This window comes from Galendromus occidentalis, unplaced genomic scaffold (genome assembly GCF_000255335.2).
Source record: "Galendromus occidentalis unplaced genomic scaffold, Mocc_1.1 scf7180000077474, whole genome shotgun sequence".
Lineage (NCBI taxonomy): Eukaryota > Metazoa > Arthropoda > Arachnida > Mesostigmata > Phytoseiidae > Galendromus > Galendromus occidentalis.
The window spans coordinates 67415-91868 of NW_003805462.1; the positions used below are offsets into that span (position 1 = coordinate 67415).

The 24454-nt window shown below is 51.1% G+C and overlaps 3 protein-coding genes across 3 annotated transcripts; all 3 read right to left on the minus strand.

Moving 5' to 3' along the window:
• Positions 1–273: 273 nt before the first annotated feature.
• Positions 274–1438, minus strand: LOC100907095 (hydroxysteroid dehydrogenase-like protein 2). The gene is made up of 2 exons (XM_003744731.2): positions 1153–1438; positions 274–916 (listed from the first exon to the last, which is right to left on the minus strand). The coding sequence occupies exons 1-2, from the start codon at positions 1346–1348 to the stop codon at positions 669–671; spliced, it is 444 nt and encodes a 147-aa protein (XP_003744779.1). The 5' UTR covers positions 1349–1438; the 3' UTR covers positions 274–668.
• A 6992-nt stretch (positions 1439–8430) lies between these two features.
• On the minus strand, positions 8431–11898 carry LOC108864440 (uncharacterized). Its single transcript, XM_018640074.1, has 3 exons — positions 11893–11898; positions 11063–11145; positions 8431–10351 (listed from the first exon to the last, which is right to left on the minus strand). Exons 1-3 carry the CDS (start codon positions 11896–11898, stop codon positions 8431–8433), a joined length of 2010 nt encoding a protein of 669 aa, XP_018495590.1.
• Positions 11899–13912: 2014 nt separating this feature from the next.
• On the minus strand, positions 13913–15623 carry LOC100907238 (putative methyltransferase C9orf114). Its single transcript, XM_003744732.2, has 5 exons — positions 15229–15623; positions 14978–15139; positions 14535–14801; positions 14175–14348; positions 13913–14055 (listed from the first exon to the last, which is right to left on the minus strand). Exons 1-5 carry the CDS (start codon positions 15462–15464, stop codon positions 13953–13955), a joined length of 942 nt encoding a protein of 313 aa, XP_003744780.1. The 5' UTR covers positions 15465–15623; the 3' UTR covers positions 13913–13952.
• Positions 15624–24454: the final 8831 nt, after the last annotated feature.

The following is a 24454-nucleotide window of genomic DNA, read 5'->3' on the forward strand; positions in this document are numbered from 1 at the left end:
TCAATCGTTCGATCGGTCAATAGCAAGATCGACTTCACTCGACCGTTGGGATTCCTGCCCCACGAAAGCTGAGAATGACGGTACGAAATCGAAAGGTCACCTCCCTTTCGCGGGGCACGTCGGCGTTGCGGTCGATTATTATCCAAAGTGTCGTTAGGAAATTCTTGCTCTGGCTCGATCTGAATCATTGCGAGTGAGTCTCTGTGAATTTTTTATTCGAAAGCTAGGATTCATATTTACAAGGTGGCGAGACTCCTTCCACTATCTCTTTTTTTTCATTTAAATAAATCTGCTCTGACAGTTTCGAGCTCGTCGCATTCATGGGCCTAAACCTTGCCCGAACTTTGACTTGGTTTGCGATCATCACGCTCCCTTGAGCTTCCCACAAGAGTTCCAATGTTTGTCTGCTTCAGTGATGTCCACGGTGATCGCTCGATTCTTTCGGGCGCGCTTCTCTGTGTTAGACCGGGATGCAAAGTCAGTATTTCGTAACCGGAGTAGGCTTTCGCGGTGCGGGGCGGTTGCACGGGCGGACGGGAGGCTGACGCTATCAAGAGACAGTCATCGATCGCTTTTTTCGATTGAAGAGACGTTTGTAGTATCACAGTGTTATTGCCATCACAGACGTGCGGTAAATTAAAGCGGTACGAGTAAAATCTTCGGTAGTCCTAAATCAGTCCGTAGTACTCTCTCACAGCCCACATGAGGCTCTCGAGACGGATCGCGCAGAAGATGCTGCCGCTCAGACGGAAATAACCGAAAATAAAGGCGAGTTTTGGGTTGATTTCGCCTTTGAATAGCTGCAGGAAAACTTCCGAAGTCATGAACAACTCCAAATCCGGTGGGTGTGGACAAACGCCCTGCCCGAAACATCCGGAGCCGTTCTTGAGATCCACGAACCACGGCGCTGGCTCACCTGGGGAGAACATGCAAAAATTACGTCACAGGCTATTCTAGCGCTCGTCTGTTCCGTACGTTTCAAAACTGGACCGATACGTCATTCGTTGGGGATGCAAGTCCCTCGCTGTACTCCAATCGAATTCGCTTTCGGGAACCTCAAGAACGCTGCCCAGCGGCTAGACTCATACGCGATTGATCCTTCCGAAGCATGTGACTTCTCGAGAAAACCCACCAGAGAGATTAGGCACCTACCTTCTATGTTGAAGATGACCACACCGTTCACTCTAGCAACCATTTCGGGATTTATGTAATATCCTACGGTGCGGAAGATGTCGGGTACTGTGCACAACTTCAGGATCTCCAAAGCTCTGTCGCGTGGGGGCGGTGTTGCGGGCCTCTCGGGAATTTCATGTATCGTCGTGAAGTCTGTCTCGACGTGAGGGGCCATGACGACTTAAAGCAGTTGAGTGACGCAAAGGCAAGGATGGCAACAGCGAGCGCAAAATTTAGCTTCCAGGTGCTCTGATCGTTTGCCACTGGTCCACTGAACGACTTCTGCGTCCAAGCGGTCCGCCTGCAGAGCGAGAGTCTTTTGGGCGAGAGGACAAGAAGGCCGTAGCCGCGGTGCAGAAAATTCTGTTCTACCAAGGCCAGTCCGTGAAATGAGCCGGGAAAGAGACGGCAAAGGGGTGCACATGCAATTGTGTTTTTTGGGAATGTGTCTTGAGAACCTGGGTGCTCTTTTTCGGCAGACAGTTTTCGATGTTCGGAGTTCGGAGATTATCTTGCGAGCTTCGCCGGTCCGCTTATTTGGAATATACCTAGTCGAACGGATGGTTGTACGGGTATCATGAGAAACGATAGCTGATCTCCAACCTACCCAAAATTTGCATTCTGAAGTGCCGCCAATGAGTGACTCATCAGATGAGTTCTTAACAGAGTGGTGCGCCGCGAGCTGATCCGTCGGCGGCGCGCCGCCGCGGCGCGGTCATGAATTCATGAAAGTTCTCGACGGCGCGCCGTGGCATATCGCGGCGGGTCTGCGCCGCGCCGCACTCGGTCTCCATCATAGAATCCTCGACGGTATGGGAGCTGGCAATACCCTAATGTACTTGCGTGGAGCCCGTCTGTCTGTGAGGTACTCGTTTGGAATCAACCGCGAACACAGTACACTCGAGAACGAGCCTAAAATACGGTGAAATTTTTTAATCGGCGCGAGGTTTATACATCTCAATAACGAAGCATGATAAGCTCATGACGAATTGACGCAGTCGAGATATGAACGGCGCCTAGCGCGGCACCAGCGAGCACGGAAAAACGTTCTCAGTCAGCGTTGTCTTCTTCCCGTGCTGTGTTTCCTTCCAAGCGGTGGTCATTGCGGGTCCTGCGAAAAGGTGAGTTTTCCCTCCGAGCAGGAGGGAATTCATATCCATTAGCGTTTAGGTTGTGCTCTACATCTAGATAATGTGGCAGCATTGCCGAAGTTGAAAACCGAGGGTCTTGCCCGATTCCGGTAGGAAAATGTCGTCCTCTCATGTCTTAATGTAGTCTAAATGGGTGGTCCTAGTCGCTATGTTCGCCGTCGGCATCGCGGCGAGTAGCCCCCGGCGATAGAGTGATGTTGCGCACGCGGCGAGCGCATGGGAAGTCCCATGGAAGTAGATAGCCCATTGTGTCCGCGATATGCCATCGAGAGATGCAAAACAAGTCCAACATAAGATCTCATGAGATCCTATTGAGGGAAAAGAGCTCGAATCTATCAATGCTGCTCATCAAGAAAAAACACGAGTCCGATTTTGAGAAAAATACTTTCCGTCAGATCGTCAGACTCGGGATCTCATCGAACCCAATCGAGTAGGTTGGGAGATATCATGAGATTTCTCCTGGGAGATCTCAAAATCTCAGGTCTCAACGTCTCAAATGACGCAGGTCTCAGGTGAGTTTTGCACACTTCCCTGGCGTTGGACACTTTGGGACCCGGAGTCTCATGATCCCTGACCTTCAACATCCCTGGCATTGGAGACGGCCAGGGATCAGGGAGGACCGGAGGGGGCCATCCTCGTCTCACCCGAGATTGTCGATCAACCCGTGTGCTCCGATTGGATTTCCTACCGCCGAGGCCCCCCTTTCCCCAGTCTTGCAGTTTGACTCAAAATATGAAACTCCGTGTGATGAGTCGAGTTTCATGAGGATCGGCGTCATTTCTTCCACGTGGAACATCGTCGATCTCGTGTGGAGGTGGTTTGCTCAATGTCATACCTCGTTCTGCATGGTATGGAATTTCGCCGCTTTTGCGAGCCGACAATTTCGGCAATGGATGGCATAATACTATTCTGCTCTTTGCTATTGGTAGGAAAACTGTGGAATCCCCGCTCCAGCTCTCGTCAGATAACGCTTTGGCTGATCGTGCCTAAATCTCGATTTTCGGATCAGGAAGGTTCCCAGTCAGGCGGAGAGCGGATCGCCAGCATCAATGGACGATTCAGAATGAGAATCTGGCTCGCGACGATTTAGATCCATGGTGACATCGAATCCCGCGAAGACATATCAGGGAGAACTGAATTTGAAACAGAATGATCATTCCCGTTCCCGCTCAGGATATCATAACGACACGGCGCGTGGTCTTGTGGGAGTTTCGGGCCATGCTCGAGATTCTTGTGAAAGTGAACGAAACGACAGACACAGGCTTCCTGGATTCTAGGAAAACTACTGAGGAAAGCATCTAGATCCTGGGTCATTCCCGGATGGCTAATAACCACGGTAGAGGGAAAATATCCTCTGCCTATCGGCTCTATGGGTCCGATAATTTTTCTACCCGGAATCTAGCTGAATCTCGCCTGAATGAATGGAAGGGCGAATGGATGCTACGACGGGCCGTCGACCAATCGTTATGTGCGTGTGGCTGGAAGATCATCTAGGACCTCAGCAAGTCGTGGAAACGGCCATGAAACCCCGCCGAGTGACCGTCAGTTTGAAGATGACCGTGACTTCAAGGCGCTCACGATCAATACAAACCTAGCTCTTACTGAATAAACGGCAATAATTATAATTATAATAATATAAATCTCGCATATAACGAACCCCTGATTTCTTCTTACCTAGTTTTTGCAGATAATATTTATGGTATGCATTAAACGTTGGGGACCTTCTGTTAGGCACAGATTCTTCGAAATTCGGCTAGTTCCTCTCACCGCGCACCAGAGCACTCGACCTATAGTCTGGCTTCATGGATAACATAGCGCACGTCTCCGTTGTTCGTCACTTGCGAGGCTCGTTGTGCGCGGCTTCATATAGATGTCTTTCCCGCCCACTCTCCACAATCGTTTGTAGGGCTCAATGTCGCAGCGGGGGAACGACTCCAGAGGTTGCTTCGGAGGAGAGTTCCGCCTCGCCGCACTGTACAGAAAAGTTTGACCACTCTGGTATGTACCGACCCGTGTATGGCTGCTGCGGGGCACAGGTCCTCATTCTTGACATGAAGGCAGGCCCTTAGAAGAAGATGCGGAATAGGTATCATTCACCGAGTATCTGACCCATGTAGCGCCCTCGGAGTACCCTCACGCCCCTGCTCGACGATGGAAAATCACAGACCGGGATCCGACGAAGGAGAAGAAAGAATCATTCACCGGTGCGCCATCGGCCATTGCTGTTGCCACCTGTAAATTCTTACATCCAGCAGCATTCAGAATGATGATATTTCCCTTAAATACGCAGCACCTGACTGACCAACTCTCAGATGCAGTATGCGGCTCTGGAATGTTTTCTTGGTGAAAAATTGGAGTACGGCGCCTCTTCTCCGCGATCTCGTCAAAAGAAATCTTGCGCGACGATTTCGCTCGAGAGAATTCTGATCGGCGCAATAAAGCGTTTTACGAGCAGAGAAGCCCCTTGTCGACCCGATCCGACTGCTGCAAACATGCTCGAATCATTTTTGACGGACCTCGTGAGTATAATGGCCCAATATTCGGATAGGAAAGAGAGAGAAAAAAGCAAAGTCTTGTGCAAATGGACTTTATTCTGGATCGGAGTTATGCCCTCAATTCTCCTCAAAAGCTCTAGGACATCCTCGTCGCCTTCATTATCACCCCTCGCAAGCAGCTCTCTGTAGGGGACTGAAAATGAGAATCACTTCTCGGCTCACTCTTTGCGAACAATTGAGTCTTGCCTCCCGGCCTTGATCGGCAACTCTGCTACCCGCAGTAATTCTGGATTGGCTCCGTCTCGAAATTAGGCGACTTCCTTCCGCTGAGTTCCAGGCGCAGAGGGTACTATCTCAGGAGCTAGAATCGCAAAAGACAGAATCGCAGAAGCCAGAATTCTCATAAGCCAGAGTTCTCATTAGCCGGTGCTACCGCGGATTCGAAGGAAGGAATAAGAAGACTTGGAGTTTAAGTCATGGGACTAAATATGACTTCATTTGTCATAATCCGTCATAAAATCCGCATTATTGCATTCCATCCTCTGTGAAACGACAGGAACTAAACCTCACGATCACAATTCTCAAGTCTTCAAGTTGAATCCGACGCAGTGCACGTATTCCATCAAACTCTTCGCGCCGGATTCAAATTCGCCCGTCAGTCGGATGAGGCGCTCACTTGCAATCAAAGATTTAAGAGCTTCGTTGCGCATTGGGAGGCGCCGACTGGGCGACGGTCCATCCCGGCTTATGTGAATTCTGGCACTTGAGAATTCTGGCTTCTGCGATTCTGGCTTCTATGATTCGGGCTTATGTATTATTCTATGTAATTCTATGTAATCATCCTTGCCTCATTTAAGTCCCGCATTGTTATTTTCCGTCTCTCCCTCTCAGTGCCGAGACACCCATTTGATTTATTATCCCCACCGTCTGATTAGAGGTTCCGGCTCAGGGGCATTCCGTCCCGACACCGCAGGCATCAGATTTGAGCCCTCAGCTCAGAACTGTATTGGGTACGCTCCCAGCGGCCTCAACGACGCAAGTTTTCTCATGATGTCATACCTGCTGTAACCCGGTGGGGAAATTCAGCGCGAGAGAGGTTCACTCGCATTTTCTGTCCGCGCTTCTTTAGATTCTGATTTCTCAGATATTTCTCTGATGTTCGTCTGAAGGCCTCAATCTCGGTCGGCCGTCCGGCTGCATCTGTATTGAGGATTCAGAATATCCGATCTCCAGCCCGTATTCCTGACGTGGAAGGGGGAGGCGAGAACGACCCCCGTAGCGGAGCTTGTAGCTGATCGAGCTCGTAGTTTTCGAAAAGCGATTGAACATCCTACTCCCTGATGACGTCCGGTACGCAGGAATACCACAAACTTGTGTGGTATCCTCATTGTTGAGCCGAACATATACCACGTGGTAGATGTATATCATTCCTGATCCAGTAGGTACACTATTGGATCCTTACAGAGCTTCAGCGTCGCTCTCTCGATTCCCGTGAGGGAAAACTTCCCGGTCGCGGCTCTCCTGTGAGATCTACATTAAATTGAAGTCGGGTGTGTACCTTCACAACAAGGGGTTGCAATCGTAATATTGTTAGCCATTTCGCCTTGTTGGCAACGTCAAACGCGGCCATTAGCTGGACCATCAGCACTGTCTCACACAGTTAGGCCGGAATGAAGTCCAGATGAAAGAGCGTTTTGATGAAAACGGGTGATCGGCAACCTTGAGTGGCTCGCGTTCGGAACTCGAGGCCACGCTGCAAATCGTCCGAGCAGAAAGTTCTTTTGGCTCTCGCTCTCGACGTCGACTGCCGCTAACATCGTATGAGTCACTAATGCGGTAAGTTGGTGCGAGCGGGGCACATCGGATATTCAATCGTGAGATTTTCTCTCCACATTGCTTTCGGTAGCTCCGACACTGCGGAGGCTCCCGAGGAGCATCGACTTGCGCAAGTCTTCTGTAATCCGTGACGACTCTTCTGGCTGCGAGGGATCTCGCGTCCAACAGAATGAGTGTAGAAGAATCTATAACTTCTGGGACACGAGATGAAACCTGAGGGGTTTGAGCTTGTTTTCTGCGGGCCATGGGCTCAGAGCAACTAGGCAGATAATGGAGCTCTGTTCCGGCTAAGGAGCAGCGATATGTCGAAAGTAGGAGCTTGTATACTCCTAGCAATTCCTAGTCCCCATGGCGGACCATGCTTGCAGACCTAGGAAGGCAGCAAGGTCCTGGGGCTCGAAGCGCTCCAATATCCGAGCCTTAGCAGGGCCAGCCTCGTGAAGGAGCCGGGGACATTGGCCCGTTGTTATAAGTATGTGTCTCCGACACTGCTCGAGATTTGGTATAGACCTGGGCTGGCTCAAGTCCTGGTGATTTGGTGATTCTGGGAGCCGAATCCTGGAAATTTCCGAATTCTGCATTATAGAAGAGTTACTCAAGAGGCTGTCTATCTAGCTAGTATCGTTCATTCACACGACTCAGAGGGTAATTAACGATCACCATGTTCGATGATTTCCCTTTACGTCATTTGCGAGACGGAAACTTCTTTATATCACTGCTCCGATGCGCCCAATCTAGACGACAGTCCGCGTGAGGAGAGATTTGCGAACTGTCCGAGAACTGACTCCGTCCCATTCTCCCTCCGAGAACCTCATGCCTTGGAGCAGCTTGATTTCTTTCTCTCCCCGTTCATAAACCAGACTCTGACGCGGGCTAGATGAAAATCAAGTTCATGACCCCAGGAGAATAGGAATTTTCCGTTTCCTCCTTCCATATGAGTTGCCGACTCGTATCGATCGCTCTGAGAACATCGTCGTAAGTCGTAACCATCCAAGCTCGTTTCTGCGATCGTTGACCTCGTCCAGTTGCATAGATAACTTCGTCCTTCGCTCTCTTCGGAAAACATCTAGGGCTCTTACTATGTGCCATGATCGACAGGGTCGTGTTTTCGCTCCCGTCACGATTCGCTTACACTAGGACCCTTAAGTGGCCCATCTTCTTGCTCGCAACCGTGACAGGCTTCTCCTCCGAAATTAACAGATCTACTGTCTATCGGTGATATCTTAAAGTCTTAAAGGATGACCCGTCTCATCTACCGCTACCAACGTCTCTCAATGAAGTTTCGTTCATGATGGCATCATTTTTTTCCCACCATTTCTTGCCATCATCGTTCTGATTAACATCGACGGCTCCGCCGCATGTCTTCTCCTTACACCGCTCGGAACGCCCGCTGAAGCTCTTTCCTTTCGCATTTCTTCGATATGTTTTCCAGAATGGTGAGGAAGCCAGAATGATTGATGAAAGCTTAGGTCAATCTGTGAGAGCAACTCTCGAGATCGATATCGATTCGGACCTCGATCTATCTTTCTCGGCTCGTCACCGATCTATACCGAATGGGTTTCATGAGGACTGTTCGCCGTGAGCCTGGTTATGAGCATTCGATCTCCGAGCTTCACTCTATCACACTGCGTCTCGTCATGTCAGATGTGTCTCTTCGGCACCGGTCTGATGGCGACGCACCTCTATAGGTTGGTCCTACGTTTGTCGCCAAGCTATAGCATACGGAGCGATCCAGGAAAGCCTGATTCCCACAAGCTGCACTGACACACGGTGACTCACGACCCCTTGCATCTACAAAATTTCTCGTGTGCTGTATCCTTGGCACACGTCGAAGTTGCGCTGTACCGGTCAAGACGGTCAGGCAGTCCCTGCATAGCGAATTTGGTATTATTCAGACGCTTGAGAAAAGCTTCCAGCTTGATGGAGCCGGGTTCAGCTTTGACTGTGATCTTGTAGAAAACTTCTTTCAGAATCTTATTTCCGAACTGCTTCAAACGGATCACCACGAAATCTCGTAAACGTGAGCAACTTGTTGCCTTCGCTGAATCTAGAATTTCATTAACAGTGGCGATTACTTCTTCTGCAAGGAGCTTCGCTCGCGATTGGTCCGGATCGATTTCAAAACCATCATAGCAAGAGCAATATTCAGCATCGATTCCGGCATCTCCACAGGTTCTCTCCGCCGGAATGGGCTCATCCAGTAAACTAAGACCGAGCTCTGAGTCGGATCTCACGGGAGTTCGCGATACATTCGAGGCGATCTTCACTAACGAGAGCAGAGTGGCATGGATGTCGTAAGGAGTGACGAGGCGGGCTGCATTGCTTCTGAGTCGAGCGACCTTGTCGGGATATTTGTCCCGAAATCGAGGAGGGAGGAGGATTTTCCCGAAGGGGAGCAAATCCTCGTGTTCCCCGAGAGGAGTCTCCCTATACGGCGACATCCGATATCCATGATCGGAGAGGAAGAAGATGATGGTGTTATTCGTCATCACATCGAGCATGCTCTTGAAGGTCTGCGACATCAAACTGTCAAGGTTTCTGCCCCCGGTCAAAGTGTCGTGAGTCAGTTCGCTCAGCCACAAATAGCTGAAGAGCGGCCTCCGGGAAACTCGTTGGACATCGAACCAGAAGCGAAGGAGGCAAGCCGACGTCAGCTCTCCTCCGAGACAATGCCTGGCGCTTTTTGAGGAGTAAATTTGATCCCATCTCCGTTCGCTCTGCTTCATCATCAGCGGTCGCGGCCAGAAGTCGGTTGGAATTTTTTTGAAACCCTTGCGATTCGGATAAACGAACAGCCCGAACTCCATCTGCTCCTCGGCGAAAAGCGTGGAGTAGCCAGCGTCAGAAAAATCCTCCCAAATGTACCTGGAGAAGTTGTCCGCATACTCGCCTCTTGTCAGATCTCTCTCATGCCGGAAGCGTTTCCCGGTGAGGAACGGAATTTGATTCGGTGCGGAATTCAAGCCGACTTTGTTGAATGCTTGCAGATCTATTGCGTCCTCCCCGTAATTTGAGAGAATCATCCGTGAAGTCAGAGGAAAGTTCCTATGAAAATTCAAACGAGACATGGAATCTATCCCCAGTACTGCTACATCGAAGTTTTCGATGGATGGATCTGTCCGGCCGCTGCTCCGTCCAGGAACATCCTTTATGGTGAAGAGAGGCTGCTCGTAAAACACCCCTTGCACATAACACGTTATCCAGATAAGATCGTCATCGGCACAACCTCGTAAGGGTTTCTTCTCGCCTTTTTTCAGGGAAAGCATCATTCTTCTCGATCGAGGATCATGCGTCATGGCTTGGTAGGTACAGTCCACTTGATCCGGTCTTGCGTTGTAGTCCTCCAGCAATACCTCCGAGTTCAATCTCGGGCATGTCCTATGTCCGCGAACTTCCGTGTTGAAGATGTAGCGCTTCTGTTTTCGGCAATCGATGGAGTCTCCATTTTCGAACCAATCACGCAGAATGACACGGCTCGAGGGATCCACGTACGGCAAAGTGCATCCCGGGAGGTCGATATGCGTCCTGTTTCTCCAATGGGCGATCTCTGCAAGCATCCGATTGATGAGGAAGTTCGTCCTCCTCTGATGTAGGAGCCTCGCTAAGAGTAGAGTTGCGATGGTCACTATGCACGCAAGCAACACACTACGCCTTGTGGGCATCCGCCGGTATCTCGCGTGACACTTCATGGGACACCTACAAGTGAAATGAGGATTTCCTGAGACCTGGGGGACACCCCGAGAGCTTATCATCCTGATTTTAACGACCTCATCCAGGGGGGATGCAAGTGATGGGCATAGCACAGTCTCCGAGCAGTTCGGTTGCGATTTGCGCAAGGATCCCACTCCGGATCACAGATAAGCCACGGTGAATCAGCAGCGACCGACCCCGAGAGCGGTTCAAACGCTGTGAGGGAAACGCTTGACTTCCTCCCGAAACTATCTATTCGAAGAAGTCCGATCGATATCTGTTCAGCCCGAAAACTTTCGAACATCACAAGTCGGACAAATAACATCGGCGTACCTCCTCCCTCATGTAATGGGGTTCCCCATTCTGGCTTGCGCTGAGTTACCTTTCTCCCGATCGCGGGCGATGATGAGCGACCTGGGAAAAACTTTTGAATAAAGCCTCAGGTGCCGAAAACAAAGCTTGAGAGAAGGCCCGAACCGTAATCAGGCGGTCAAATTCATCAAGATCAGTCTCAAGTCTCTATCCGTACCTCTGCGGTCATGAACCTTGCTTCGCACCATTGACTCAAAACACCGCAAGCTGGCGCAGCCAGGATCGAATTTGGTGACCTCATTTTCGCTAGATTGCGAAAGGACTACTAATGCTCAACTCAATCGGATTCGCACCGCGGCTGCAGCCTTATTATCCTTCTACTACGATCTGAGCGAAACGACTTACCGCAGGAAGTCTCCTGGACACTTCAAACAGTGGCTCACTGTAGCGTTTGGTCTCAGGATGTCGAACGAGGGCGAAAACCCTGCCTGTGGCGTCGTAGCGGTGTTTTAGTCATTCGAGCGATCTAGATGTCGACAAGCATTCGGTCGATATGCCCTCCAGCCCCAGGAAAGAGTCTCACGAGTCCGGAACGAAGCTGAACTCTCTCCATCGGGGAAAACCTCCTCCTAGCTCGATCCATACCTTGAGCTCGGCCCGTAATAAAATGAATTATGTACATCATCTTCATGGATATTGGAGCATCAAAGGTCCCTCGAACGAGACTCTGTTGGGATATTTTTTCCGGCTCTGATTCGAGACCGAGAGATGGGATGACAGATTCGGGGACAATCATTTGCCGGATCAGTAGTCCGTTGGGAGGCTTCTCCGATGGGAACAGATCTGCTTCGTTGCTTGCGAGAGGTGCCAGAAACGAACCCATGTAGCACGGGACGAGAGCTGAGAAATCTCCCTCCTCTCAGGAGACGGCCAATGTATGAAGCCTGAGGGATTCTTTCTCCGAGCATTCTGTTATCAATTATGAGGTGAGTAATCCGAATCGTGGCAGCATCCCATTGTGGATCCATGCCGACTCCAGTATTCATCCCATTACGTCCAGGGGAGCTGAGCTTCAAGCCCAAGAGTATCGGGAAAAATCTCCTCGCCTGGAGTCTCCCAGGGGATATCGATCACGATACCCGCCTGCCTGTGTCCGGATTAAACTCGTCATCCTTATCATGCACCACCAAGGAAGTACCAGAAGCGCTAGGGGCAACCCGATGAGATTTTCTCACCTTCATATCTCCATCCTAGTTGGACGAGTTGAGACTTCTTCCATGTATTAGCATGATATGGATGGATCGAGCCTTGCAAGGATCAGTGAATCCCAGCCTCATTCACCTTCAGGTGGAGGTTGATCGAAATCACCCGCATATGTGAGTTACGAATAAGGACGTGTAACTCTTGCAGAGCTCGATGATTATTCTCTAGAAAACGGTACTTCAAGACTGCAATGATGGACCGCACAAGGTGTCGGTCGAAGCGCGCGATTATCTCTGGAGCCGTAATCTCGAAGATTGACGGAGAGTTCCATTGAGGTGAAAGATTACCTCTGCGCTTCAGGCTGATGCCTCCGATATCAGCGTGCGGAACTTATTGGACTCCAGACTTCTGTACTCCGACTCGCTGAGTCATCACGTAGGGGATGGTCATATCAGATCGGATCGCGATTTCACAGGCCCCCTCGTCGATAAAAACTCAGGATTTCAAAAAAACCGTCCATTCCTCTAGGATTGTGAAGGAGCTCAATTTCTCAGACGGCGGATCGTCTTCCCCTGGGGATCTTGAGTTCCGCTTCGATGATGCAACAGATTCGAGAGAATCCTCTGAGCTTGGCCATCAGGAATGCCGTGTGGACCGAAACTTTCCAGGACGCCATGGAAATGGACTTCGAGAAGTTGGAGGAAATCGCTCTCGAATTTTTGGTCGAAATCTCACCCCCCTGGTACTCAATCTGGACTGGTGACGGCGAGTTCGTCGTCTTCGACGAAGCTTTCTGGCGACTTTCACCGCTTTTGATGAGGATCTCGCCTGATGGTCACTTCGTGACGGTTTCGGACACAGCGGCCTGCGTACGGCTCCTTCACACGCTGCACTTTGAAGGCCGGTTCCCGTCGGAGACCAAGGACATGATGAAACTCTTCCGTCTGACCAAGAAACTGGATGTAATGGGCACACGGACAATGAGAACGTGAACCCAAACTCTCGAATCACCATCCCGGACAGGAAAAGCCATCATTCCTCATCATTTGCGTGGTGGAGTGTACAAAGTTCGCGAATTCACCTGTGACCTGGATGGCCATAGAAACTTCTTGTCGGCTCGTGATTATTCTTCATCCCTCTCTTGATTGGATCCCACGTGAACCGCCTCTTGGCGGGAATCTTTTCAGTGAGCTGCCCGCGCGAAATTCTTGACCAGACCTGTTATCACAGAAGACTCGCACTTCCTCTCCGTCAGTGGCTAGAGCTCTCATAGATGACCCACCTTCGCTCCCGTATCAGCTAGGACATCGTTGCCGAGAATCGCAGACATGAACTTCCAATAACTACAATTCATGCAGGTCTCATGACTTCATGATGTACAATGGTAGGAATAAAGGCCCTGGACAGGGCGAAAACCTCACGCCTTCATTGATTGTTTCACCTCTATCATCGGTAGAAATGGTCAACCTAGATCGTTGAACTCACGATAGTCGAGACCCGAGCCAATTGGCCCGACTCGACAAAAGGAAAGTCGATTCGAGACCGTTGCGGAACTTTAGCCTCGGAGGGAAACGGGAGAGTTTCGGTGTATGATGATAAAATGATGATCCATTCTGGAACTGTCGTCAGAGACGAGACTCCCCCAAACCACCCGACCGGGCGATCGAATCAGAGACTATTCAAGCGACGACCGCTGAGGCTAAGACTGAGATTCGGACAAAACTTTGAAAGGATGGCCGTTCATCTTGGTCGAGGTGTCGAGCCGAACTCCATGAGGGGGCAGCTGGGGATAAGCGACAAAGGACCTCGAGAGTTCCTCCTGCGACAGGATCGGGGGACTCTTTGCTTACATGTGATCTATTAACGCCACCAGAATCCGGAAGTACTATGCGGAGAGAGTTGACGCGCATCGGATCCGATTACTTCGAGTCAATCGTGGTATTAGAAGATAGCAAGACCAATTGATGATTTTTCCAGTACGACTCGAGCTTCCCGAGTCGGGCCTGTCTTTCGTCCTGTTGGACCCTTTGGAATCCATTTTATTGTACAAAATGAACATCTGCACGCATATATTTCCTTGCATGTTCCGATTTTAGGAACACCAAAAATACTTCTGCAACGCCGACAAACTTATAAGAACAGCCTCCTCTGTGCGGATTGTCCTGCTCCCTTGCAATGGGCAGGTGTTGAGATACCTTCGAAAAATTTCGTCGGATTCAGAACCTGCCGCATTGACTCCGATGGTAATTTGACGAGCACGCACGAAGAGAAATTGGAATCACATGGAGTAGGAAGAAGTTAATGTGATACTCACTTATCGAACACATTTTTCGGTTCTTTGACTTGGGTGAGCGCTTTGTCCTGCTCGAGAGCATGTTCCAAGCCTTTTGGTCCCCCGAAAACGATCAGAAGATGACGAAATTTCCCTAGAGCTTCCAATTCCAAGATACTCTCCCCTCTCTCCGATGTACCAATAGTCATGTCATAACTGCGGAGAAGTGAATCAAGACTATTCATAATTTCTCCAGAAGTATAGATATACTATCCATGTTTCAATCGCGCCTCACGTAGGATGAGTGACGTGGACCATGAGTCTCGCGCGATTAGCGTGACAGGAACGGCTGAGTTGCTAGAAGGATGTACTTAAGTATGAAAGAAGTCTGGGGAGACGCACCCTTTCTCGAAGGGACAAAGTGCTATCACTTCGGAAATCGATTTTGCAACTCGAGTTCTGTAGCCCCAGTAAAGTCCGTCTTTCTTGCGAGGTGTGTCGGGTCCTACAATGCTCTTCTCGGTCATGTTGACAGTCACTCGAAGACCTTGCTTGACTTCTGCGCGAGACTCGATTTTGATGTCTTCATGGAGGCCGACATCCAGCCAAACTGAGCCGAGGGAAACCCTGGTTACGATTCCTTCTCGATATGGCACTTCATCCTCCATCCTGGAATGATTTGATATGATTCGGGGAACCTGAGTCAAGTTCTGTACAATCCGCGAAGTCATCGATTGCTCCTGCTTTACTGTCATAGAGTATATCCATACGATTGCTGGGCATTGGTCATTATTATTGATGTGAGCATCCCCCGTCGAGGTGCAGGCGGCTCTGCCGATTGATACCTTACGTGGTGCGATGCGTCGAGAGGTGGCGCCACGCCTATGTGTTTTAGTTCTAAACACATTGGAAACAGAGATTTGCGCAGGTACTGGGGGCAATCCAAATATTCGAGGATCAGTTGGAACAAATTCGAATCTTTCGATGAGTCGAAACCAGGATTCTTGCTGAAAGAGCGCGAAAGTTATGAAAGCATTCCTGGGGAATACCCCGATACACAGAAAAAGATGGTCGATCAGATGAAATAGTAGCTCACTAGGCATCGTCAACGACGATCACTTCATTGACCCGAAAAATTGCGGCCGCTCTCGCGATCTGGGCGATAACTCGGTGCTTCGAACCCTCTCCCTTCAGATTCTCCAACATTGACGCGCACACCGCAATCGAAATCGTCCTCTTCTTCGACTTTTTCACGGACAGCAGAGCATCTGCGGAGGGTTTCTCGTGGATCTTGGCGCGCTTGGCATCGGGTGATTCTCCCGTTGACTTCATTTCTCTACCACCACTCCAAGCTTCAATGCCTACTAATTCGTTCCCGATGTTCACGGCGGATGCCCGCACAGACTGAGGTCCTCAAATGGAAATCACGCGTTGCTTCCGACCTCTCAAGCTGGGAGCCGAAAACGGTGGAATTTTACACTGACTTAAACATCGATTGAAGGTTCGACGTTCCTCCCGCTATACCTCCCGGAGCGGCTCTCCGTGACCATGCGTTCAACGCAGACTAATGCTCTGTCCAAAACACTAGTCGATTTCCCTTCCCCATCGGCACTCCCCCCAATGGCGGGAGTGATCAGTCTGAGTCGCTTTTCAACCCGAAACTTATCTAGAAATTGAATTCCTCTGAAACGGCAAAGAGTCGCCCTGAGCAATCTGCGCTCCCCGGACTGATTCATTGTTGCTCTCCACGGAGGTCTCGCGAAATTTTCCCGCAGCAGATGCGAGATGACGGAGTTTGCATAGAGCGATGCATTAAATGCCTCTGCAATACTTGCGGTTGGGAAAATTTCCCGTCCACAGCCACTATGGTACGCAGTTTGACGGACCAAGAGTGGAAGACATGCGGTCTCATGGGAATGCCATGCGGGATCATAAGAGCTGAGTGGAACGACGCGCCTCAGCCCGGTGGGAGGTGTAGGGAATCTACGTAATCACAGCTCGCGCTCGGCAGGCGGATCGTTGAGGGAGGATGGATCTACCTCGCCCTCGTCACGGGATTCTCTAGTGTCACCGAATGCCGCACGACCGATTCGAAGTCAGAGTCTCCCACCGCACTGTACCTCCATGAGAATATTGAGAATCACCTGGTCTCAATGCGGTCCTTGCTCTGGAGAGCGACGACTTCTTGATGCCGCGAACCAGACAGCTTGGAATGCCTTCTCTCGGCGACAGGTGGACAGCGGTTTCGGACTCGAAGCCCTCCGTGTATAATCTTTTGCTCGCAATCGCCTGGAGCCATTCTAAGTTGTTCCCGCTGGATCCATTTCGTGATGAGAATTCGGTCCATTGATGGCATGATAGAAACGGATCTCCAGCTCTCTGGATAACGGAGATCCACAAAGGTAAGTTGGCCCCAAGTCATGCAGAACACCTACATAGTAATGCGTGAGCTTCCAAGCTATCTGCATTACCATCTTCACGATAACCGTCAGAGATTCCGATGAGCTGACCCTCCGTATTCCGGGGGTTTGTTCTCGACTCTCCACGTGTCAAAGGTTGGAAACCGCGAGGGGAAAAGAGCCGCCGGCATCACGGTCCAAGTCGGCGCAAGGAAATCCCAAACGTCTAGATCCAGAACATGAGGATCTGGAAGGCAGCCAAGGATCGGGGGGCTAATAGAGAAGCTCCGCGGGGGGATTCCGGAAAGGTCGGCGCTCCTCGCTGTGTGACGACGAAAAGTCCTCCATTGGCTTCGTAGCTTCCGCGAGCGCTCGCAATAAGTCGATTGAAGCATCGGATTAGGCAGGGAATTTTCCATGAGATCACATAAAATACGAGCGGAGCATATTTGGGCTCTATAATTTTATCGGTCTATACACGCATAAGATCAACGCTATTATTGTCCTTCGAGAAGCTCCATCTCGAAGAAATTGTGTCTGGGGATTGTCACGTTCGATACGGGATCCTTTTTCGGTGCGCCCGATGCACGGAAACCACCTGTTGTCGTTCATTGCGGCGCGCTACGGCAACGACCGCACGCCGCTGAGAGTGACTAATTGCTCAGCAAGCTTCGCAAGGTCGCTTCCTCCGAGCCTCCCGATTGAAACCATTCCCAATGTGCCCTTCCTCAACTGACTTCGTGGGCGGTGCTTGCAAGTACCCTCTCTCGCAGCCGGCTCCATAACAATGTGCTCACATGGTCCTTGCATCGGGAGAGCTCGCAGACTCACTCTGAACTCAGTGATGGTCGGCCAGGAAATCATGATGTACGACTGGAACCCCGGCCACGACACGGGCATGGAAGACTGTCTCGAGATCGCGGACGCCCTGAACGCTCTGCTGTCTCCCGGAGAGCGAGATCTGTGCGACGAGTTCATGAGCGTCGAAATCAAAGACTTCCGGTGTTTCCATTGTCCAATCCGCTGTGATATCGAGACTGAGATACTAAGACATTGTGACTTCGCGCATCCATACTACGAAGCAAAGTACCACTTGCCGACGCGGTACGGCGTGCCGCACACAAACGACGAGAACCGGTGGATGTGTTGTGCGTGTATGGCGACGGCTCGATGCCAACAGGATCTGGAGACCCACTGCCTAATGTACCACCGAACGACACCGCGTCACTTTTTGGTGGATCGAACGAATTTTTTGAAAATCACCTTCACGGATCGGTCGTATTTACAACAGCCTCCGAGCGCTCCTACACCGCCCCAAGAATCGAGCGACATATTATTTAATGATTTTGCTAGCTCGGAGAACGAGCTCGAGAAGCTGAGCGCACAGGCGACCCAGGTGGCCGTAATGGCGTTGAACACCCCACGGCACAGAACAGAATTCACCCGGTTACCGCCGATATCGAGTCTTCTGCACTCAACACAAGCGTCAGAGGAGCAGACGGGTTACTACAACTTTCCCTACGAAGATCGTGGATTGAGCCCCGCCAGTAGCTATTCGCTGACTTCGGTGGATTACCAGATTTCTTACCAGACGACCCACCATTTGAAGTACTCAGCTTACTCTGAGAGTGATCATCAGCTTCTTGAAGCGGCACTTCCGCAGGCGACGGCCGCAACAACGTCGATCTCTCCTCAAGTTGACGATACTCATCTCATCAGCGGCCAAGGATGCTCTAGTCTCAAAACCTGTGATACGACTTGGGAGTGCAAAGTGGAGCAGACTCCTGTCGCCGGACTGAAGTCGAAGAAAGTGCGGAGAAGCGTGAGGAGAAAATCTTGCAAGTCCAGAGATCTGACTCTTGATCAACAAGATCCTATCGCACACATGTCGAAGTCTACAAAATCTGGGAAACTCCTGAAGTTCGCCGGACCCCTCTCAGTCAAACGGCGGAAGCTCGGAGAAGCTCTGCGGCAATTCGTAGGTCCCAAATCGGCTCGACAAGCGCTCGAAAGCGCGCAGATCGATGCGAGTCTCAGCATTCTGCCACCGATACGTTCAAAACACACGCGGGAATTCGACAGCGTTCTGGAGGATAACCTCAAGCAGAATGAGAGGTCTTTCATCCATATCGCGGGATGCCGCCTGAAGGTTAGGGACTACGCCTCAGTGGTCGACATCCATCCAGCTGTGCAGTTGAAAGACGTTCTACGAGCTCCCAAATGAGTTCGAATTGGATCACTGCCCGCCGGAGAGACCGTGTCCATGTATTTATACTGTAAATAAAAATGATTTTTGTATTGACCTATCTCCATGTACTCCTTCCACGAGCTCCCTGAACCCTCGGAGAATTGAAAAAACCCTCGGAGATTAGGGAGACTTCTGAGTTCTATCAAGACTCGGAGCCGGTCCGATCAGAGCGTAATCATTCCTGTTAGATACGTCAGCATGATCTTCCTATTCTCTTCAATTAGAGACCTAGTTCGACGAGATGGACCATCCGATCCACGCGGGCTGCATTGCTTGAATGGACCACCTTTCGCTGAATTCCGGCGAGGAATCTCGAAGCAATTGATCATCCCTTACGACTCATAGATCAATCACATGCGTCGAGCGATTTTTCTGTATCCCATACAAGCGTAGAATTCTCAACTGGGCGTACCGCGAGAATCTGTATATTTTCTGCCTCACCAATGTCACTTTGGTGCTCCAAATCTCATCCTGCTCTCAGAGATCTGACATATCTGTCACATCGAATATAAGCGCGGGAAGCACGGAAACGTGCTCACGGACTTCTCCTCTCGCAAGATGCTTCTGGCACAGGTTGCTCGCACTCGAGCGTTAGTCCGGAGCCTTTTCAGGAAACAACCATGTATTTCCAGCGGCTCAGCGTTCTCTGAAAACTTCCCATCACAGAAATGATCTGAATGTCATAGGTCAGATGCGCTGCGCGTCATCGGTCCGGATTCGCAAACAGATTGAGAAGGATCAGTTGGTGCTCGAGGCTCGAGGCAGAACCCTCCGATCGGAAAGGTAGCGAACTGGAAGCGCTAACCATATCGGCCCGTCGCACCGTATGAGGACTTCGCTTGCCGATCGATTTCGATGCCTCAGAGGCCACCGACTGACTTCAATTACAAAAGTATTTCAGTGTCGCACGAAGAAAGCGACCCGCGGAGCTACTCCGGCCGATTCCTCTAATTCCGAAAAGAACGATGGCGGGCGGTGGCGAACGGTCGAGTTAGGCAGGTCAGGCTCCATGGCAGCCGAGAGCGTTGGGTGCCAGGCTACAATTTGACGCAAGCAAGGCATCCAACATTTCGTCGCTCGCGCTGAGGCCCTCACAATGACTGGGATCGCTGGGCTGGCAGCCAGCTCCTAACAGCAGGAGGATAGGCGGTTTGAGGTGTCCTAGCCGCTTGCTCGGCCGTCTTCTTCTATTCGAGCTCATTGGGGCGGAAGCTCTGGGTGCTCGATGCTAGTCACTCACAATCCACAGCACTTTATGGCATCGGCTCTTTAGACACCAATGTCATCATCTACCAGGCGGCTTCCGAATCAAACGGTCATTTCTGAGCGAGGTTCCCCGAACAGCTTCTCGTAGAAAAACTTCGGAAAGCTCTCGGCGATGAGTTTCATCAGCCCCGAGATCCCCGGAGCTGAGGCTCAACTTGAGTATTGCTAGGTAAATTTCACCTTCATTCCGGTTTTCGACGCCACCCTGCGCGGATTTCCGGCAGTTCCGTTCTCCCAGCAGGCAGAGCTGAGAGAGAAAACTGGCGGCGCTTGCACTCATAGTGTAGCAGCCAAATGTCGAGACATTTTTAGTCCATCCAGTCGTCGAGGGTCGTCTCAGTCAGTCATACATTACCTGGGCGTCTGCGAGGCGTTTTTGGCAGTTGTATGCCCCCTTTGGGACCTTCCCGGAGACCAACAGAGTCTCCGACAAACGGAGCCGGGAAGAGACGCACCGGACGGCCGGCGACGATGACGACGACGACATCCATGCTCAGATTAATCGCGGAGAAAAAAGAGGTTCGACATGGAGACTCCAGCTGAGGCTCCGGGATCGTTTTCGGAGGGGCCGGATTTCTACTTTCGTCGGCGGGCCGACAGACCGTTACAGTCTTGGGCTGTACCGGTTGAGCCGAAATTTCTCATCTCTGACCTGTGGGACTCATCACAGAACGGTCTATCGTCCCCTGAGATGCTTTCCAAAGACTCGGCATTTTTTGTGACTTCTTTACTTATCCGACGAGAAGTCGACTTCATTTGGACGCTCGGGATCACGCGAACACGAATCATAGTTGCATTTGTGTTGATCATGCGGGCCGAGAGAGGGGCACAGTCTCATTGAGGAGTCGGAATTCGATCTGACGGTGAGTTACTTTTCCTCTCCCGGAAGTTCCGGGATCCGGGCACCTAGTTCCTGAAAAGCGATAAGCTGATAAGAGACGAATCAAGGATATCGGTTCGGAGACGGAGCTGGGATGCAGCAGCTCCACCACGTTTCGCTATGACCACGTTCGGTGAGCACGCGCCAACTGACAGCTGTTCGTCAAGCTTCTTCGGGAGTGGCGTACCCCACCGTGTCCCATTTGAAGTCGTTGCGGTCGGGCCGGCGAGGGGGCCGATCTGATGCCAGAGGTCTGGGGAAATATCTGGGTTTCTCTCAAAACGTTGGGAAGGAGTCTGTCTCGATGGCCAACCATATCGCGCCCCTCACACAGGAACGAGCTCAAAGTTTCCGCGCATGATTCCGCGAGACGATTGGGAAAAACAGGAAGGCTGAGGAAAAGTATACGTCTGAACTCCCCGGTGCTCAGCGGAAATAGAGCTCGAGGGGCGGCGCGGCGGTGCGGGGCGAATTATTCGCGGGGGGGACTCCCGAGAAAGAAAAGTGCGCAATAGGAATCGGTTCCTAGTCCCACGGTACGCTCTCGATCGCGGAGACTGGTGGTCGACGTAAAAATATATTAATACATAAATTCATGACGGCGAGCGAGTGAGCGCGAATTCTGAGCTCACGCTGAGTTTGAATGAGCGTTTCTTCTATGCGCGTAACCTTAACGGGCCATATTTCAAAATGGATTGCTTGCCAACGACCCCTGCCCTGCCGTCGCAGAGCGTATCGCGGGAAAAGGCGACCCAGGCACGGCGCATGATGCGGGGAAAGACCAAGAATTCGTTGAGGTCTCTAGAGGCGCTGTTCCCGGATAAGAGGAAAAATTAGTTTTCCTTATTCGGGCACTTCAACTGGGACGGCGGGGCACGACGGGAACGGGCTCCTTCTTTCGGCGAATATATTCTTATTTAATTCGTGGTGTCACCTCTGCTAAGTGCGGGTGAGTTCTTCAACGTGAGGTGGGTTCTGCGGTGGGCCTTCGCGGTGTTTTTTTTTCTACCTGGACGCAACGCTCCCGAATCTCACGGCGGCGATGTCTTAGAGCTCGATGCGATTGAACGTTGCGGAGTCGCGGCAGGGTCAAGGCTCAATAGCTCATCGGCGATCCGAGTCGTCCACACCGAACCGATAGAACGGGCCACGACAGAAATTTGAGTGGATCTCCGCTCCCTCCATTTCTTGAGATTTCCTCGAGAGTTTTGTCTCGATCTTTCCGCGCTCGCGAATCCTAGCCGCGGGCTATCTTTCCCTGATCGCCGTCTCCTCGTTGTCGTAGGTTCAGGCCTGTTCCAAGGCCACTCAGGGTGTGAGGACAGTTCGCATGTCATCCACGAGGTTCTCGAGACAACGCTCGTCTTTGCTCCCCGGAAGCACTTGTCTATACACGAGAATCACCCAAATCACCAGAGACGTCTCTCAGGAGTAATTCGCCGATACCGAGACCAGTCAATCAAAGTCCATGAAGATTCCATGAATAATGCAATCGAATATCAGGCGCAGTTGTGCTCGGCCGAATCGCGAGCATGCTCCGATTTCCACTGAACCCATCGGGATCTGATTGGAACGCGACGACCTGCCGCACAGAGATCCACAGAATTGTCCGTCCGAGGACTCGATGATCGGCGGCAGAGCTCTCGAACTCCTTGGATTTTCCCTTAAGTATACTGGACTGCCATGAAGCTGTTGAGATGAGCTGTGCGATTCTTCCGTCTCATTCAGGCAATGGGCGGCCTACGCTGTAACTTTCGGAGTCGGGTTTCATTCCAAAAGCTGTAGCCGCCTAACCCACGCTACGGTCCATTCCTTGACCATGGGTAAGTACAAACAGCATCGGCATCGACCCCCAATCCGTGCGGGAGCCCCGGAGCGAGAAAGTCTTAATTCGTGAGCGAATGAGGAGATCTGTCCCCCGTATTTGCCGAGTGGTTAAGTTCACAATCTTCTTCTCTTCGACAAACTTACCCCTATCGTGCTATTGATATCAGGGTACTAAACACATCTGAACGAGTACTCGCGTTTAACAGCGTGTGTCTCAGTGTATCCGATCGAGATCAAACACCCAAGATCACATCGCCATGGGCGCTCGACCATCTCCAGTTGTCGGCGTCTTCACCTCTATATTCCTCCACCTCCACAACCCGGTTCGGAGTTTTGGAGCTGGACGAATGATGAGGCATGAGTCGTAGAACCTCACGAGGTGCATAATGATTTAATGGTGACAAAGAGGCGATATCACTTTTCCCCCTCTCCGCGGGAAAATACGGGCCGCATGACAGTAAAAAATAATGATCAAGGAGTAGGGATGATCTGCGAAGGGAAATCAAGCGATCCCAACCAGCGGAGCCAGTTTTGAACGACAAGCTCAAATGTGGTGATTAATACGATGTAATGTTTGTTCAAAAGCAGCTGGTAAGACGGTGCCTCTATTCTCAGAGGCATTGTTGACATTTCATCGATCAGTGTTCCCGCTCAGTGGCCATTTCTCAGAGCGAGTGGAGCGCGCACACGAGAGCTCCCAGGCTACTTACTCTCCGCTAAGATGTTCATCCACTCCGAATGATGATGACAAGATTCTACGAGAAGATTTCCGGACGAATGCGGCGAGATCACCCCGAGCAGTAACACGATACCACAATCCAGGTGGCCGATCTCTCTTTCTCACCTCATTTCCATGGGGTCCTGTATCCTCTTGGTGATCTTATGTGATCGAGACAAAATCCCTCACAACAGGAAACACGCAGGGAGTAACGGCACTTCGTTAAATCGTTCCTGCTCCGGTTTCTTGCCTCTCGCCCAGGTCCCGGTCTGATTCCGTTTGGGGATCCTGATAATTACATTTCAATATCAAAACCCCGAGCGGGGGTGAGCGAGCGGCGCAATCCTCCCTGATGCTCTCGGAAGCCCCGGGCAACCGCCGAGATGCATCTTTAAAATAGAACGCATGCGTTTCTGCCTGAGGACTTCATCCGGTACTCGTTTGGGCGCTTGCTGGACGACGGCGTCCCGTGATAAATTATTTTTGATGAAAATTTCATCGCTCCCCACGAAGGGATTCCCCAGGACGCGGATTCGTGGAAGCCATGGTCCGGCTGAGCGCAGTTCCTGAACAAAAGAAAAAGTACGAAATTCAAGATGCTGAGGATGCGAGATCTTCGGAGGGGATTGTCTCGTCAATCGAAAATCAATTCTTGGACGGACAGGCCTCCGGTATGGTCCGGACGGACTTGTGTGTTCCGGAGTCCGAAGCGAGACTTTCATTGATTATATCACCCTGCAATTGAGAAGCGTGTAGTCTTAATCCCTACAATCGGCCGCCGCGAGCGGGCGCGGGCAGTCACTTTTAAATTTCTTCATGCGCTTTAAATTCCTACCGACATCCGCGCGGACACACAGACTGTCGAGTAGAGGGACGGACATAAGAAATACCCAGCGACCGAGCCGCCGACCGGCTTCCCTCGACTGCGCTGATTCACCCGCTCGCTGCCTTCAGTCGCTCCTGTGGGCTGTCCGGGTCTGCCAA